The sequence below is a fragment of the Chelonoidis abingdonii genome, chromosome 1 (assembly GCF_003597395.2).
Source record: "Chelonoidis abingdonii isolate Lonesome George chromosome 1, CheloAbing_2.0, whole genome shotgun sequence".
NCBI classification, from domain to species: domain Eukaryota; kingdom Metazoa; phylum Chordata; order Testudines; family Testudinidae; genus Chelonoidis; species Chelonoidis abingdonii.
Genome location: NC_133769.1, coordinates 246665050 through 246684030, shown reverse-complemented (window position 1 = coordinate 246684030; position 18981 = coordinate 246665050). Strand labels below are relative to the sequence as shown.

Genomic DNA, 18981 nt, shown 5'->3' with positions numbered 1-18981 from the left:
TCATTCTCTACAGGCTCTTTTTATTATTTATTTAAAACAGGTGACAAGTCCCAGGATTAGAGACTGTTTCTTTGCAGGTAGTAAGAAGGAATTGAGTGGCAGTTCAGTACATGCCATCTTCTCTGCCCTTGAGGGGGTGTAACATAAGGATATGCAGGGCACATGTGTGATCCTAAAGAACACAGCTGGTTAAAAGATTCTGATTTGTTGTTCATGCAGCACATACACACCAAGAGTGAGATCCACATTTACAGACACTTGAAGAACGACCAATATTAGAGGCTGGGTTGCAAAAGACTAGGAAGCTGGAGAAGGGACAGATCACCTGTGCTGTGGATGGGACTGGAAGAACAAGGGAAGGGTAAGGAGTTGAGAACAAGTATTCTTGTACTCCGCATTTTCACAGTTATAGTAAATTCTACATATGTGCTTTTGATCCTAGTTAAAAATAGCAAGAATTTAACATTTCTTGCAAAATTAAGGGAAACTATTTTAAAGACTTAGTCAGCAAATACTCTTTCACAAAATAGTGAATAATTCCTTCACAAGAAGAAACATTTCATGTATCTTCAAATCAGCTACTTTTACAAGACAGTATGAATCTGATGTTACAGCATACTAACACGCAGGAAAAAAATACAGCCACAACCAATACTCATTAAATACCGTACATCACCATTTACAGTTTCAAACAGTCAATGAAAGGAAATGATATCAACTGCCATTTATCTACATATACATGGATTTCAGTATAAAATGCTCATTTTGAATAAATAATGTTGCAGATGAATGCTGCAGGAGTTCAGTTCTTGAGTAGTTCAATGCACTCTGGTCTTTTGTTAACTTTGTTCCATGCCAGCCATGAGTGACACAGCTAAAGACTCCACTGTGAATCAAAACAGATAAAAAAAATTAAATATTTTAAATATTCTAGGTGACATTACTCTGCAAAGGTTTATTGAAACTGTCAGTTTTATCACTTACGAGGCAGATGAGATATCTTATTATTCAAAGTATAAATAACAATATCTGAGGGTTTAAGTCCCTGGATCAGGCATTTTCAATTTTATCCATTTCATTACCTGAAATATCTGAAATAATGAGGGGCCAATTGAGGAGAGTTAATTTACTTTCACATGTTGGCGTGGAACCTTATCCTTAGCAAAAGGTGCAAAACTGAATAAATGTATCTTTATCCTTTGTAAGTAAACAGTATTAATACATCTACACTGAAAATAACCCCACCAGCCAAAAGATCTAATATAGGACAAAATCTGCTTTCATTTAGATCAGTGCAAATACCGAGTAAATTCTCTTGAAACAGTAGACCTCATCTATGTTCTGCTCTGCTCCCATATTTATGCTTTTGAAATTACAACCGTGGCTTACTTTTGTATGCTCTGTCACTGTGACAAGCCAGTATCATTTACGATAAATAAATTGGTGTTATTCTTGCACCACTACCCACATCATCATGTTTATTCATCCAAAGAAGCACCTGTTATTTAGGCAAATATTTTATTGCGAACTTTAGAAATATTTAGTGGGTGTAACATTTATACTGAAAAAGTATGAGAGTCATAGTTAAAGGTCTGTGACACTGCTGCATAGAGATGATGTTCTCACAATCAGTTGAAGGGTTTAAGAATAGTGAGGTTCTACCAATATTTGTGGCATATTAAAATTGTCAGGGCCAATATAAAATGGAACTTTTGACTCCTAACGTATGTAACCATTAAAATGTAAAATTACTCAGGCAGGCATTGCCTTCATTTGCCAATTAAGCACCATACAGGACTCTAATGCTGCATAAAACATAAACCACCACTAAAAACCACTGAATTATTAAAATAGAGCATGGCATCTTATGTAATCCATTTTAGGTTGTCCATTCTGATGTCATAAAACAATAAATGTAGCAATTCTGCTTGGCCTACACCAGGCAATACAGTATCTGAATAAAAGAAAATATGTTTAACAGTGATTAGCTCTGACCGCAAATCATCTTTTCATCACAAATTCAACACCAGCCATTTTAAGTGATGTGTAGTCAAGTAACTGATCACCAAATACTTTAAGTGGCATGTGAAATCCTTTGGCAAAGTTTGGATTTATGATATAAGCCAATCATTATTTGCATGTCCCTCCCTCAGGGAACTAGGCAAAATGAAGGAAGTTTTGCTGTTCATAAATGAAGTGAGGCACAAATGGTTTAAAATTTTTGTTAAATTGTTTTATTAAAAGGGAATAGAAAATACTTTGCCAATCTATCTCTAAGGACACACACCTTAAGCTTGTTCTTACACAGGATAAAATTCAATTTAAAACATATTAAACATTAAAACAGCCTCACTCCTACAAACCCAGAAAAGCCTACTTGCTGAAAGAAGCTTATAAATTAAAAAAAATGTCAATATAGGAAAAGCCTATTGTTTTAAAATTGTTCTGTATACTCACAATGAGGAAAAGAGCCTCTACAGACTGCTTTGTTTAGAACTGTTACAAGAAACATGTGACAATTTTTAAAATCTGATTCCATCTTCTCTATGGATTCCATCCTAAGAAAGAAGTGCAGTTTAATTTAAACAAATATAAAACGGATAAATAACTACATGGCTAGTCCTATATAAGATGACATAGCCTTTCTTTCTAATAATGAATAAAAAGAAGGCAGAGATCATCTTTCAGATGTGTGTGTACAGAGTGCCTAGCACAACAGGGCCCCAATCCTTGACAAGGATTTCTAGACACTGTCACAACACAAATAATTAATAGTGAGCTAACTCCACCCTCTGGTATGCATCTAACAACTATTAGGAAGAGCTAGTGATCCTATGTGGAGTAAAGCGACTGTTCCGGTCTAGGAAACCTATCTTATGTGATGTGCTCTAAAGCTCCATACTGCTTCAAAGCCTAGAGCGAGGGAGCTACCCAATGACTTGCTCCTCTTTTTCCCTGACATGGGAGATGGGTTCCACAGGCAAAATCAGAAACTTTCCCAGGAGATGGATACCTAGAGCAGGATAACTCATATACACACCAGTACCAAAAACAGTCTTGAAAGTTAGGGGGTGGATTGGGACCTCAATAGGAACAGTTAGGCCAGCACTGAGCACTCCTGAAAATCCTGCCTTAGAGAAAGTCCTCATTTTGTGCCTAAGAATACATAGGAGGTATAAAGGAAAAAACAATAGAATGCAATAATTTTAGGTTATCCTCATGTAATGCAAGTAGTCTGCTTAGAAGTTTATCAGACTTAATATTTTTGATACAATGTGGGTCCTGAACTTTCTGGGTGAAACCCTGGCTCCACTGAACTCAAAGGCAAAACTTGCATTGACTTTAACAGAACCAGGATTTCACCTTCTGAGACACAAGACAAGGTTACTATCACTAGCAGTCTACATCAAAAAGGAAGATTTACTGAGGCGCAAACAACAATGTAAGTTTAACTTTTCCTCTCTTCTCCTGCCTTTTTACCAGACCAGAATGAGTCCTCATTGGTTAAGCCTACAGTTCTCATAAACCAAGTAAATGAATGTTAGCTTAAAATCACAGGCACTGGAAACTAAGTCTCAGAAAAAAAATGTAAGTACAAGTATGACCATTGAGCCTTTAATTTTATTAGTTTATAAGAACACATGATGAGAAATAAAAAAAGTACTTCCATTTGTTGTTAACCCACTACAGTCTTACAATTTTTTTTTTTTTTTTTTAAATGTACCGGCCACCTTTCTCACTGAGAAACGCATTCTGATTATACAACCAATGGGTGCCTGCACCTGATAAGCTTCAACTCAAATTTTATCTTCGTTAACAAAAGGTCATATTAGTTTCCTATTAAACATGCAAAGCAAAAAGATATACACCTCAAAATACAACACTGGAGCTGTGAAATGATCACATTACAAAACATTATGACATATTACTTACTTCCAAGCTCCCAAACCAGCCTGCCAACGATCTGCAAACATCAGCACTAAATTCAGCACTTTCATTATAGCTTCTTTCACAAAACTAACCTAAGATGATAATGGGGAAAAAATATAAGTAGTCTAGTCAGGAATTTATTTTTAAAATCAATAAGTACTTTGGCATGCAAGACTCTATGAGATTTAAATTAAGATTTCAATTAAAACAACCTTCAGGATACACTGTAATTCTCCCAGCTACAATATGTGCTTTGTTTACTGGATTAACTGTTCAATTAATTCTGTGGTTGGCTATTTTGACAATAACTAACGTATCTAGTGTTTGGGAAAAAGTACTACAGTGCTACCCCATATACCAAGTGTATCACCTCTGAAGTTCCAAAGTTTCAAACAAATGCTGACATTTAAAACATCACACAAATTGCAGATGATTAAATATTTCTTGTCCCTATTTATATTTTGTATACATCAGTGCATCACCCTAGTTGCTTTCCCACCACTGAAGGAACTTTTAATTCAGGTTAATGTAGATTAATCAATCTGGTATATTTTATCACTGCATTTAAACTTGAAATTACTATTTAAAATACACTACTGATATTAGCTGAAGCTTTTGCAAACTGGTAGAGGCAGCCTGTGCTGTACAACAGGATTTTTAACCTTTTTTTCATTTGTAGACCCCTAAAAAATTTCTAATTAAGGTGTGGACCCCTTTGGAAATCTTAGACATAGTCTGTGGACCCCTAGGGATCTGCAGACCACAAGTTGAAAATCACTGCTCTAAAATACAACAATTCAACAACATGACAGAGCTCTAGAATAGGTCGCACCTTCCTTTACTCCCCACCCCGCACTTCATGCTAACCCAATAGAAATAATCTTAAATATATTTTTAGACACATTTCAAACAGCTTGTTTGAATCCCCTAAAAAAATTTTTTTGCGGGGGGGGGGAGACAAACCCTAAAAAATGGTTACTTTCCCTGTGCAGTAACTGTGGGTCTTTGAGATGTGTCTCCCTATGGGTGCTCCACTCTAGGTGTACTTGCATCCTCTGTGCCTTTGACTGGAGATTTCTCATAGCAGTGTCTGTTCAGCCTGTGCATGCGTGTTGCTCCCTGCTGTTATATATCAGCACACAGGTAAGCCACCCTTAGTTTCTTCTCTACTGTGTAGCAGAGACCTCCAAACAGAGGGGAAGGACAGTGAATAGTGGAGAAACCATAGGGACCCACATCTTGAAGAATTAGTTACTGCACAGGGTGAGTGACCATGTCTTCTTCAAGTAGTGTCCCTATGGGTGCTCCACTGTAGGTGACTACTGAGCAGCTCCCTTTAAGGAGGAAGGGCCTTCAGAGCTGAGTCCAGTATTGAAGAAAGTATAGCTGAGCCACACACAGCATGAGAAGCCAAGTCATGAGTTATTGCACAGCACTTAACAAAGGTCCATACAGAGGTCCAAGTTGCAGCTCTACTTATTTCACTGATGGGAACATTTTTGCAAAAGGCTGTAGAAGTGGAAACTGATCTTGTAGAGTGAGTTCATATCCTGAGCGTGCTCGGAGATTACAAGATTGGTAGCAACAGCCAATGCAATCAGATATCAACCTGGGAAGTCTTTGTTTAGAGACTGCAGACCCTTCTGATGTATCTGCAATCGAGAAATAATTTGGGAGTCTTTCTGAACGCTTTAGTCCCGTCAAGATAGAAGGCCAGGGCTCTCCTGACATCAAGTGGGTGTAACAACACCTCCTTTTAGTCTAGGTGAGGTTTAGAGTGGAAGATTGGGAGATGAATGGATTAGTTAATATGGAACTTGGAAGATATTTTTGGTAAAAACTTGGGGTGTGGTCTTAATGTTAACTTGTCTTGGAAAAGTTATGTGAAAGGGGAGTATGCCATAAGGGCCCCTATATTCCTAACTTTTCACGCTGATGTGATGGCTACCAGAAATGGCGTTTTCAATCGAGAAATGGAGGAGTGAGCAGGTAGTCATTGGTTCAAACAGAGAATCCCGTAAGACATTTAAGAACTAGATTTAGGTCTCAAACCAGAGTAGAATGTTTGACTGGTGGAAATAGATTTCCGAGATCCTTCAGGATCCTCCTCGTCACTGGCTGGGTGAATACAGAATAACATTCTATTGAAGAATGGAAAGAAATGGTTATTTATGACAACTATGGTTCTTTGAAATATGATGTAGACATGTATTCCACCTAGGTGCGTACACACGCAGCACACCGAGCCAGAGAATTTTGCTTAGTAGTATCCATAGAGGGGTGGCAGTCACACCTAATGACCAGCCCCATCTCTGGTAACATGAAGCAGAGTCTCCCTGACCCCGCCTCAGTTCCTTTACACAGAGACTGGACTCCAATGCAATGGATGGAGGTCGGGTCATGGAATACACATCTGCATCTCATCTCAAAGAACTACAATTGAAGAAGAAATGGTTACTCACTGTAAGTAAATGCAGCCATGTATTCTACTTATATGACTCACAAGCAGTACCCACCCCAGGAGGTAGGGCTCAGAGTCTACCTAAACAAGGATTGCAAGACTGCCTACCAAAACTTGGATCTGCCCTAGAAAGTGCAGTTACTGCATAATGGTTCATCAATATATATGGACAACCATGTAGCAGCCCTGCAAATCTCCAATATTGAGACGTCACTAGGAAGACTATTGACATTGTTTGCACGCTCACAGAGTGAGCTCACACCTGATGAGGCATAGTCTAAGCTATTTCATATGAAGTCTTGATACAGGATGTTATTCATTTAGAAATCATCTGTGAAGAGACTACTTTCCCCTTCACATGATTTGCATATGACATGAACAGGTGAAGTGAGGCACAAAACAGTTTAGTCCTGTCCAGACAGAAGGCTAGACATTGCCTGACATCTAATGGATAGAGATGCTGTTCCTCCGGAGATGAATGCAGCTTAGGAAAGAACACAGATAAATATACCACCTGGTTCAAACAGAACCGAAAAACCACTTAGACAAAAATTTGGTGTATGGTTGTAAATTCACTTTGGCCTTGGAGAATTGCATATAAAGGAGGCTCTGCCATTAGAGCATGCAACTCTCATTCTCTTCTTGCAGATGTTATCTGCTACGAGGAATGCAGTTCTCGGACACAAAAGTGGAAAGGTACAAGATGCCAGTGGTTTGAATGAAGGCCCCATTAAAACTGCTAGGACCATGGTAAGGTCCCAAAGAGGAACGAGCTCTTGGACCACAAGATAGAGATGAAGACGCCCTTTTAAGAATTTTGTTATCACAGTATTGGAGAAGACTGATCTTCCCTTAATGGGGGATAAAATGCCGTCATCACTGCCAAATGCACTCTCAATGAGCTAAGCGCAATTCCCAGCAACTAAAGGTGTAGCAAGTACTCCAGGAGGTCCTGGAAGGAAGCCAGTGTTGGTTGACTTCTGTGCGCCAATCACCACACTTAAAACTGCTTCCATTTTGCTGAATAGGCCATACTACTAGGAGGATTTTCTATTGCTGACTAGGACCTGTGGAACAGCTGCTGAACACTGCTCCTCATTTAGCCAAGCAGCAGTCATGCCACGAGATGCAGGGAAGTGAGTGTGGGATGCAAGGTGTGTCCGTGATTCTCTGCGAGTAGGTTGCAATGAAGAGGAAAGAGGTATGGGATGCTGAATTGATAATGTGAGAAGGTTGGAGAATCAGCATTGCCTTGGCCACACTGTGGCAATGAGAATAATTTGTGGGATGGTCAGGATCAGGGGGGAAGTGTACAGGAGAGCAGACTACTAGCTGAGATGGAAACCATTGGATAGGGATTCCGGACTGAGGATCCCTCTAGAGCAGAACAGATTTACATTTCCTGTTGTCCCTAATGGCAAACAGGTCAATTGTTGGAATGCCCCAAACTCCAAAGGTGACCCAGAGGACATTTGTTTTCAAAGACCACTCATGGCTTGGGGAAAAATTCCTGCTGAAAACAGTCAGAGATGATTCTAGATTCTGGGCAAGAGGTTGGCTATCAGAGTGATACTCTCCTCAATGCAGAACTGCCACAACCTGATTGCCTCATGGCAGAGCACCCTGGAGTGTTCCCCCCTTGCCTGTTCACATAATACATCGTGGTGATATTGTTGGTAAATATGTGAACCACTGAGCCCCCGATATGGTCTAGAAAAGTGTGATATACATTGCAGATGGCCCAAAACTTCAGCATTTCGATATGCAATGAGGGCTACAGCTCTGATCACGACCTTGAACTTTCAGCAACTCTAGATGGGCTCACCAGCCCATCTTGGAGGCATCAGAGACAGAGCTGGATGGTATGGGTTGGATGAAGGGAGCATCCTGACAAATGTTCTCCAGGAGCATCCACTCCAGCAAGGAATCCTGGACCAGTGGAGGGAGATGGACCAATCTCTCCAAGGAGTGAAGAGTCAGACTGTAAACTGCCCTGAACCACATCTGATGGAGGGAAAGACACAACCTTGCAAACTGGACCATCTCCATGCCAGCAGACACATAGCCCAAGAGCCTGAGATACATCCAATGCATCATGGAAAGCTGAGATTGCAAACTAAGGAAAATGTAGCAAATGACTGAAAATGGTCTGTCAGCAGAAATGCTCTCAAACTCAGAGAGTCTGTTAGGGCCCCAATGAACTCTATTTTTTGAGTGGGAACCAAAATTGACTTTTCAGTGTTTAGAATGAAACCCAGATGGTTGAGCAGGCACAGTGTAATATTGATGTCCCCTCTGGACTTGCCTCTCAGTATAGCCAGTCGTCCAGATATAGGAAGATGTTGATCCCTTTCTTCTTGAGGTATGCTGTCTCCAAGAACATGCATTTGGTAAAAACCCAAGGGGCAGAAGAGAGGCCGAAGGACAATACCATATACTGATGATGGAGCTCTGCTATGATGAATCAAAGGAACTTTCTGTGGCCCAATAGGTGTCCTGAAGGTCCAGAGCAGCAAACCAGTCATTCAGAGACAATGTGGGGAGGATAGTTAACAGTGTGACCATTTGGAACCTCTTGTATCAGATATATTTGTTAAGGCCTCGAAGGTCAAAAATGAGTCTTATCCTCCCTCGGATTTGGCAATAGAAACTATGACCCCAGTGTTCCAGCAAAACCTCCTCCACCACTCCCAAAGCCAGCAGAGAGTGAACCTGCTCAAGGAGCAGTACCTGGTGAGAGGGGTTCCTGAAGAGGGACAGGGAGGGATGGACAGGAACTGGATGGCATAGCGAGATTTGACCGTGCCTAGGAGCCAGCTGTCAGTGGCGATCGAACCCCATGCATTGTGAAAGAAGGCCATCCTGTCCCCAAATGGAAGGGACGGGGAGAAAGGAATGATGACTGGAACACTGCTCTGGACTAAAGAGTCAAAATGGATGCTTAACTGTGCCAGGGAGGGCACATGGACTGGCCAAATCCCACACAAGACTGCCTCCCTCTATGAGATCTATGCCCCTTTCTGCCATAGTCCTGCTGTCTAGGGGGAGGGAACGGTTGCCCAAATGTGCGCTGTGGACAATAATGCTGCTGTTGACAACCACAGTGGTGCCTCTGCACTGTTGGTGTATATTCTCCCAAGGGCTGTTGGGTAGCTCTAGCGTCCTTGAAGAAGTGCAAAGTCACATTTGTCTTATCCCAAAACAGTGTTTGGCCAAAGGGCAAATCCTCTACGGCCTGCTGCACATTGAGAGTTATGCCCAAATTCTGCAGCCATGAAGCCCTTCTGATGGCCACTGCAGTGGTCATCACTCTGGCCGAAGATTCCAGCACAGACTGCAACGAAGTCTTAGTCACCAAGCAGCCTTCGGTGAAAAATGCCCGAAATGCCTCTCTCAAGGCTTACAGCAGCTGGTCTGCAAACTTAAGACATAGCCATCCAGTTCACAAAAGTCATACTTGAACAGCAGTGCTTGCTGGTTAGCAATCTGCATCTGCAAGGAAGAGGAGGTATAAATCTTCCTGCCCATCAGGAACATTCATTTAGAGTCCTTATCCTTGGGAGCAGGCGTGTACCTGCCCTGATAGGCTCTATCATTCATCACAGTTATAACCAGGGAACGTGGGGCTTGATGGGAGTGAAAACCCTCACATCCCTCCACCAGAACAAAGTAGCACTTTTCCTTGTGCTTTGCTGCAGGCGGTACCAAAGCCAGCATGCTCCAGAGGACCGTAGCAAGCTCAAGGAGTGCATCGTTAACAGGGAGGGAGACTCTCCCAGGGACAGATGGCTGCAGATAAGCACTAACTTACGAGTGTTCTCTTCAAAGAACTTTGTTTGAATACCCTGCAAAGCAGCCACACACTGCAAAAGGTCCTAGTATGCCTTGAAATCCTCCAGTACTGAAGAGGAGGAAGAGCCAGGCACCGCTGAATCATCCAGGGATGAAGATGAAATGGTTAACTATGCCAGAACCAGACCTTGCTCCAGGACTGATGAACCTGGATGGGACGACTATGTAGGCTCTGCGAGGGGAAGGCTCATTGGTGCCTGGGCCTGTAGTAGATCAATGATACCACCATAGATCTGGTCGGTTGTCTCACCTTCAAGTGAGATGAGGAGTGGGACCACCATGACTAAGAAGTGTCTGACGGATTTCACGGAGGCCACTGGTATGGATAAGGCATGGTGGCCAGCAGATGCAAGGCCAGGTGACCCTGTCCCAAATGTGAGATGAACACCAATCCTAGTACCCATAGCACTCCGTAAATGGTCCCCCAAAGTGGGTCAGGTGATGGCCAGCGAGAGAAGGAAGAGCCCAACCTGGATGCTGAAGAGTAGTGCGCTTCAGGGGATAAAGGTGAAACTATCCGTCAGGGTGCAAGCAATTGGTCTGACTAATCCATAGCCCAAAATGAAGGGAGCGAGCGCCAACAGCAGAAATGGTACCAGCAGCACGAAGTATGCTTCCTTCGTTTCCGGGGCAAGAAGTAGTGTTGATGCAAAAGTTGGCAGCAGTACCAAGGTAACCGATGATGCTGAAGTGGAGGGCAATGAGTGCTGACAGGGTAACGCGGCGGTGCCAGGTGCAGGAGTGCCAAAGACACTGCTGGTGCTGGAGAGGTCCTTCACACCAAGCCCAGCAGCAGCCCCCATTTCACTGACTGTGAAAGAGAAACAACAGAGTACGGTGCTGATAGACCCACTGGTTCAGCAGCCTGCCCAGCCAATAGGAAGATGAAGGAAGCAGCCCTGGCAAAGTCCTGGACCACGGGCAAGGTCGGGACAGAAAAGCAGAAGAAGTCCATTGCTACCAGATGCACCACCAGCGTGGAAAAAGACAGTGCCAGTATTGCCCTCATTCGTACCGGACTCAATGGATATCCTGGGACTGGAACCAGAGACAACAGTACAAGGTCCCTGACCTCCTTGTGTGGTACCAGGGAGTGGTTGATGGGATTTTCTCCATCCTGTGCACTGGCATTCACCCCGGCCTAATCCATGCTCCTTCTGAAGGAGGGAGACGAGTCCCCATGCAATGTGGAATGACCTGAGTCAGTCTTATGCAACCTTTTCCTCAGTGCACTTGATGGGGAAAAACTCCTTCATCTCTTTGGAGAGGCACCAGATACAGGAAGCAAAGCAGAAGGATGCTCAGGACCGGAGAGCAACATCTGATCTGACAAGGGCCTCAGTGCCGAAGCAAGCCGCATGGTCTGTTTGAGCACCTAGTGCTTCAAACGAAGATCCCTCACCCACCTGAGTCTATTTGGTGAACGATCTATAAATGGGAAATCACTCCTTACTGTGGGCTTCGTGTAGGCACAGCAAGCACCTATGTGGGGATTTTTCTTGGGGATTGCTCCTCCTCATGACGGACAATTTTTAACCCCTGGTAAGGGCAATACTAGGGAAACACAAATTATAACTAACTAACGCTATACTTAGGGTACTAATTTCTAGTTGTATTTAGTTAAAGTCACTAAAAATAAAGGGATTGTGAGGTGAAAACCATGCAGAGCTCCAACTCCAGGCACAGGCAGTAAGAAGAAACTGATGGATGTCATGGCGGCACTGCCTCATATAGCCAGAGGAGGGGCTATGGGCACAAGTGCCACCCCTCTACAGGTATTGCTTGGCAAAATTCTCTGGCTCCTGTATGCTAGGTGTGTACACACCTAAGTGAAAATACACAGCTGCATCTACTCAAAGAAGTTGCCATGATGGCTGTCAGGTGGACTCTAACAGAAATTAGTGACAGTTCCAAGTTTCTAAAACAGTAGAATGTAGTCCACTATATCTGATAGTAATGAGATTGTGAGTGGAATGTGTTTGAGGCCACACCAGCAGGCAAATCTTGTCCATTTTTGCAAATGTAGCGTGTAGATGGTTTTCTGCTGGAGAACAGGCATATCTGACTGCTCTGAGTTCCATGGAGTTGAGGTGCAGAGTGGTTTCCAGAGCTGTCCATGTGGGTGTCTAGATGTGCTCCCCACCCCAAAAGGGATGCATCCATCGTTATGATAACTGCAGAAGGAGGGCAGTTGAAAGGGACTCCTGCACAAACTTTGTGAGGGTATTTCCACCAACTGAGAGATTCCTTTATGAAAGCAGGTATCAAAAGTAGTATAGTTAGACTGTGTCTGTTCAGGGAATTAACAGTCCTGAACCACTACTGAAGGCATCCCATGCACAGTCTTGCATGGTATATAATAAAAGTATCAGCTGCCATAAGCCCCAACAGCTGAAAACAGTTCTTGACCAGGGTTTGAGGGCTGATTTGGACTGTACTGACTATGATGGATAGAGTCACGAATCTGTGCATTGAGAGGCAGGCTATTGCCCCTATTAAATTGAGATGAACTCATACTCTAACTTTTGCACAGAGATTAAGGTGGATTTTTGAATGTTCAATTGCAGATCAAACTGGAGAAAAAGAGGTCTATGGCTTCACAAGTTGCTTCCTGAGCTTTCAGAAGCCAATTGTCTAGGTAAGGGAACACCATAATTCCCTTCTGCGGAGATGTCCTGCTACTACTGACATGGCCTTTGGGTGAAAGGGGGTGTGGGGGGGAAGAGTCCTTCAACATTTGTAGAGATTGTGCTTTCAGCAAACAGTTTGGTGTCATCAAAAGGAAGGTCTTGGCCATATTCTGGACCTCTTTGGGAAACCCTGAGAGCAGAAGCCAGAAGGCCCTTATAACTACAACCATGGAAATCAAATGAGTGGCAGTATCACCAGAGCCAAAAAAGGCCTACAAAAATATGTTCAGGCGAGCAGTTGGCCTTCTGCAATAACTGCCTGGAATTGCTCTCTATGTTCTGCTGGTAGATACTCAATAAAGGAGTTCAGCTTGGTATAATTTATATAGTTATACTTCACCATTAAATGCCTGGTAGTTGGCGATTCTCAATTGTAAATGGCTGACAAATATCCTTTTCTACCAAACATGTCGAGGCGTTTATGATCTGTATCACAAAGCATAGATATAGCATGGTGCTGACTTCACTGTTTATTAACCCACTTGACCATTAAGGAGTTAGGAAAGGAATGGAAAAATAAAAATGGAGTCCTCAGAAGTGACAAGATATTTTTGTCTGCACTCTTACACGTGGGCAGAATTGACAGTGGGGTATGCCAAACAGACTTTGCAGGATCCAGAAGGGCCTTGTTAACAGTTAGGGTAATTCGGGCAGATGAAACTGTCTGAAGGATGCCAAGTAGCTTATGATGTGGTTCTTTAACCTCCTCAGGATAGATCTGCAAACAATCCACAACCTTCTTGATAAGGTCCTGCCACTTTACAATTTGGAATTGCCAACTCTCAGGCATTAAATTATACCAAGCTCAACTCCTTTATTGAGTATGTTCCAGCAGAACTTGATAGTCTTTAGTTTTAACCATATTCTTAGTACCTGAGGAACCAGCAGCCTGATGGGTTGAAGAGAAGCAGGGGCTGAAGTCACTAAAGTCATTGGAGACTGCGACTTCTTTGAGGTAGGTTCCCTACCTGGAAAACTCGAGGGTTGGTCTCTGGGAATCTTATGAAAGGAATCGTGCCCTCAAGGAGTACGGTTTGGAGACAGTGAAGGCAGAGGACTTACTCAGAGGCCAACATACAGAAGAGGTCCCCTGACCACTGTCAGAGGCTGGGCAAAGTGAGATCTCCATTGTGTCAAGTATCAGAGGGGTAGCCGTGTTAGTCTGGATCTGTAAAAGCAGCAGAGAATCCTGTGGCACCTTATAGACTAACAGACGTTTTGGAGCGTGAGCTTTCGTGGGTGAATACCCACTTTCGTTCCAGATGGCATGTAGTGGAAATTCCAGGGGCAGGGCATATATATATGCGTGAAAGCACTAGAGATACGAAGTTAGTTCAATCACGAGGATGAGGCCCTTTCTAGCAGCTGAGGTGTGAACCAAGAGAGGAGAAACTGGTTCTGTGTTGGCAGCCATTCACAGTCTTTGTTCAATCCTGAGCTGATGGTTGTCAAATTTGCAGATGTACTGAAGCTCAGCGTTTCTCTTGAAGTCTGTCCTGAAGTTTTTTGCTGCAGGATGGCCACCTTAAGGTCTGCTTAGTGTGGCCAGGAGAGGTTGAAGTTGCTCTCCTACAGGTTTTTGTATATTACCATTCCCAATATCTGATTAGTCCATTTATCCTTTTCCGTAGAGACTGTTCCAGTTTGGCCGATTGTACATAGCGAGGGCACTGCTCGGCATTATGGCGTACATTACATTGGTGACGTGCAGGGTGAATGAACCGGTGATGTGTGGGCTGATCTGGTTAGGTCCTGTGATGGTGTCACTGGTGTGATATGTGGGCAGAGATTTGCTGCCATGGATTGGTTCCTGGCTAGAGTTTATATGGTGTGTGGTGTGCAGTTGCTGGTGAGAACACGTTGGGTTGGCAGGTTGTCTGTGGGCGAGGATTGGCTGCCACAAGGCCTGTGAAGTGCTGGGATCATTGTCCAGGATGGGTTGTAATCCTGATGATGGTTGGAGTTTTAGTGGGGCTGTATGTGCTGGCCAGTGGAGTCCTTTGGTTTCTTTTTGGTCTGTCTTGCAGTAGGAGGCTTCTGGGTACTACGTCTGGCTCTGTTGATCCATTGTGACAGTCAGTTAGAGCGCCCTGTTTTTGATGGCTTCTAGATTTAATGCCAGTGTAGAGGCGCCTGGCTCTCCTGCCGCGCCTGAGGGGGACGAGCCAGAGCAGGCACCTCTGTGGGCAGAGCCAAGCCACCTGTCCCCGCCCCCTGGAAGTCAAGGGGCGGGACGGAGTTATAAAGCCGGCCCCAGAGGCTCAGTTGCGGCCAGCCGCCCGAAGAGGACGAGCTTGAGGCCCAAGCTCCCGCTGGCCCAACCTGCCCGTGCCGGTTCCGGAGGAGCGCTGGCCGGACCTGCCTCAGGCCCGGTACCGGAGGACCCCCAGCCTGACCTGCCTGCGCTCGCTATCCGGCAGGAGCGCTGCCGGACCTGCCTCGTGCCCGGTATCCGGAGGACCCCCATCTGACCTCCCTGTGCGCTGGCCGGACTGCCTCATGCCCGGTATTCCGGAGGACCCCAAACCTGACCTGCCCTGCGCTCGCTATCCGGAGGAGCGTCGGAGTGTCCTGCCTCCCGCATCCAGAGGAACCCATGGTCTGGGACCCCCCGAACTACACCAGCGGGGCCAGGTTACAGGGAGAGGGGGGATTGGAGTAGCCGGGGGTAAGCCGACCCAGTCTGGCTCCTGGGACTGTGAACCATGTCAGTGTGTTGCGGGTGTTGCGGCCATGGATCTCCACTGACTGCAGCGACCCTTGTACGCTGCTAGGGCCCTGGGCTTGGGCGCAGTGAGTTGGGGGCCTGTGTCCCCCTGCCACCGTCACAGGGTGGCAGATTCCCCTCTCTGTAGCCTGAAGAGCCTTCTTGTATAGACTCACTGCTTCGTACAGTGTGTATGTTGTTTGCCAGCCCCTGAGCTGAGCCTGAACTATTTGCTGCCCCGCCCTGACCAAGGGCTTGGGCTATAGACTGTGTTTGCTCAGCCCCTGAGCTGAGCCTGAACTATTTGCTGCCCCGCCCTGACCAAGGGCTTGGGCTACAGACTGTGTTTGCTCAGCCCCTGAGTGCCAGAGCCAAGCCTGAACCATTTGCCGCCCGTCCTGCCCAAGGTCCAGGCGTAGACGCGGGCTGCTGTGTGTAAGGAGGCACCCTGGCTCCCCACAGCGCCTGAGGGAGACGAGCCCCAGCCCGACCGGTTTACAGCCAGACAGAAGTTGCACTTTTAGAAAATATGAGACTCCCCGAGGCAACAGATGCATGAGTGTCAGTCAGTCACCGGGAATGCCCGCTGGCACAACAGGCAGCATCTGAAATCAGGAGAACTTAGCATATCCTCCCAATAAAGTAAAAACTCCCAGAAGAAGAGAAATTATCGACCTAAAAGCCAAATATATATAAAAAAATTAAAAATCTTTTCAAAAAAGCCAGAACAGCTAAAACTACTACTAAGTACTAACTACTAACTATACTAAGAACAACTATAATAAGCTAAGTTCTAAAAGAGCTAAGGCGACACAGCTGGGGTAAAACAATGCAGACAACTGATAAGGCTTTGTCCCTGGCCAATTCGGGTTAGAAAGAACTGAGGGTTGTTTCCCCACGCAGTGCTATCTAACAGCACAAACCACGAGACTGAGTAACACATTTGCGCGGGCCAAATGGACACTGCTCTGAGAAATCTCCAATCAAAGGCACAGGGGGCACAAGAGCACCTGGAGAGGAGCACCTATAGGGACAGTACTCAAAGAATCAGCATAAATTCCCACATCTTCTAGCCACAGATGGATGAACTGTATAATTAAGGAAATGATTCTGAGTGGGAAGTAACTCCAGGTTTACTAGGAAAATGAGTCTCAACTGTAACTCTGGAAAGGCTACTGCCTCTCCATAATATCTATAATTACCATATGTAAAAATCCAACATATACTGGATGATTTGTAATGACAAACATTTTCTCCCTTGTTGAGTTGAAAATACCATGTATTCAGTTTTACTTAACACATACCTTTTCTCTCAGCAGGCAGCGATCATGGATTGTAGACAAATATCTATAATGAATTTTAATCAGTTGATCTAAATCTTTGGCTTCTTCTACCTGATGCTGAAACTCCAAACCTGTACTGTGAAGAATCTTTAAAAGAGAAAGCAAGGGGTATTAACATGAATACCACCTCTATGACTGGAATCCCCATAGTTCTTTTCTCTACACTTCTCTGGGGAGTTCTTTTTATCAGGGATTTGGAGCAATCAAATTTTTGAATTGCTCTGCTCCAGCTTCGGGCAAAAACCTACTGGTCCGCACTCCAGCTCCGCTCCAAAGTCCTGCTTTTTATAGTCTGAACCTTAATTATTCCTTCACTCCTCCCCTCTTCTATCACTACCTTTGAGGTTCAGTCTTATGACCACCACCTATATAACCAAAACCTGAACTCCTTCCAACTTGTCAATGATATTCTTTAATTTGACAGAGTAGCAGTTCTCAAACTTCACTGCACTAAGACTCCCTTCCAACGACAAAAATTACTACGCAACCCTGGGCAAGGGCCGGAGCCCAAGTCCTGCTGCCCCAGGGCCAAAGCCCTCAGACTTCAGATTCAGCCTCGAGCCCTAGCAAATCTAACACTGGCCTTGGTGACCCCATTAAAATGGGGTCACGAGTCACTTTGGGGTCACAACTCACAGTTTGAGAACCACAGCGATAGAGGCTGCTCTTGTACCATGGACTGAATATGCTACTTCTGCAGGTGTTGATACAGGGCATGCTACCATCATTAGAAATCCCAGATCCTGAAGGCCTGAGAATCAAGAGACTGGGACTGGAAATAGAACTCAGAACCTCTTGCATAATACAGAGCATCATCATTAAGAAAGTGGGCCAGCTTCCATCAATTCTCCTTTCAAAAAGAGTGTATTAACACAGAATGGCAATTCATATACAGTAGTAGGGTAAGTGTAAACCTATACAAGTTCCTGCTTCATTTAAGAGAATATAAACTTTTGGAAATGGACATTAGTTAACTCCCAAAGGCACACATGTAAAGACACAACTTTTTCAGTAATGCTATTAGGAGTGCAGAATAACAGCAGCTTACTGAAATCTATTGTTTCTTTTGACATTAACATCCTTTCTTTGTAAACCTTTGGGGTGAAAAGTTAGTCTCAAGAAAAAAGTGTTACTAATATTAAAGAATTATGTACATTAAAAATTTCTAAAAGTCTATTTAATATTTACTGATTTAAGATTTCTTACTTAAAATTCAAACAAAACAACCAGGATGAATATTTTCAATATATACTCCTTTTTAGTTCAGAACTTAAAAACTGAACAAAACAGACATTACGTGAAGACATTACTTATTTGCACGTTTAGTCACAAGTTGTTTTGAATTATTAGCTATGACTACTGTTAGAAATTCCTACAATACTTAAGATTATTGAAAAAGAACAAACCCTGGTCATGATGTAGTTGTGCAAGCTGTTAACAAAATGCATGAGTTTCACTCTTAAGAGGAACATGCGGTGAATTTGTTGTTTTATAAGTTCTGTTTGTGATCCAAACTGAGGAACTGTCTCTTGTTCTAATTGAGGTCCTTCTTTAAGCTGTGGTTTTTCGGTAGCATTTACTAGTTCTAAAAATGGAGACGAAAAAGTTTGGGTGAATATTTATAATATAAATAGGTATTAACTGCATTTAAATATTAATTAAAACTAAAATGCATCCTTTTTATTAAAGTTATCAGAACAATAATATACTGAAATAGCTTTTGTCCTTTAATTCAGATTGTTATGCAGATACTGATAAGTATCATATTAAAATAGTAACTGGGAGGGGATATTATGATGCAATTAATTGTTTGCTACATATTAAAGTGCCAAGGTTGATGTATTAGAATATTAAAAAAATTACATGAACATAAACTTTTATCTCCACAAAGTGGAGAACACTTCAAAGCCCAGTTATACTCTTACAAATTAGAACTCATTTTAGCAAATTAGAAAGTACAGTTCTCAATATCTTCAGTGACACAACAATCCAACAGAG

At 43.6% G+C, this 18981-nt stretch overlaps 1 protein-coding gene across 9 annotated transcripts in view; it reads right to left on the bottom strand.

Moving 5' to 3' along the window:
- Positions 1-18981, bottom strand: part of TUBGCP5 (tubulin gamma complex component 5) — a 47647-nt gene continuing 28666 nt past the window's right edge. For 7 of the 9 annotated variants that reach the window (XM_032776111.2, XM_032776113.2, XM_075060839.1 and 4 more), the window contains 5 exons: positions 18390-18568; positions 16945-17070; positions 3934-4022; positions 2458-2558; positions 1-886 (listed from right to left, as the gene is read on the bottom strand). In XM_032776111.2, the coding sequence (XP_032632002.1) occupies positions 840-886; positions 2458-2558; positions 3934-4022; positions 16945-17070; positions 18390-18568 (542 nt within the window). In that variant the 3' untranslated portion in view covers positions 1-839. Of the gene's footprint in view, positions 887-2457; positions 2559-3933; positions 4023-4913; positions 5115-16944; positions 17071-18389; positions 18569-18981 lie in introns of those variants that run through there. The other 2 variants (XR_004373130.2, XM_032776112.2) reach the window with 2 other exon arrangements.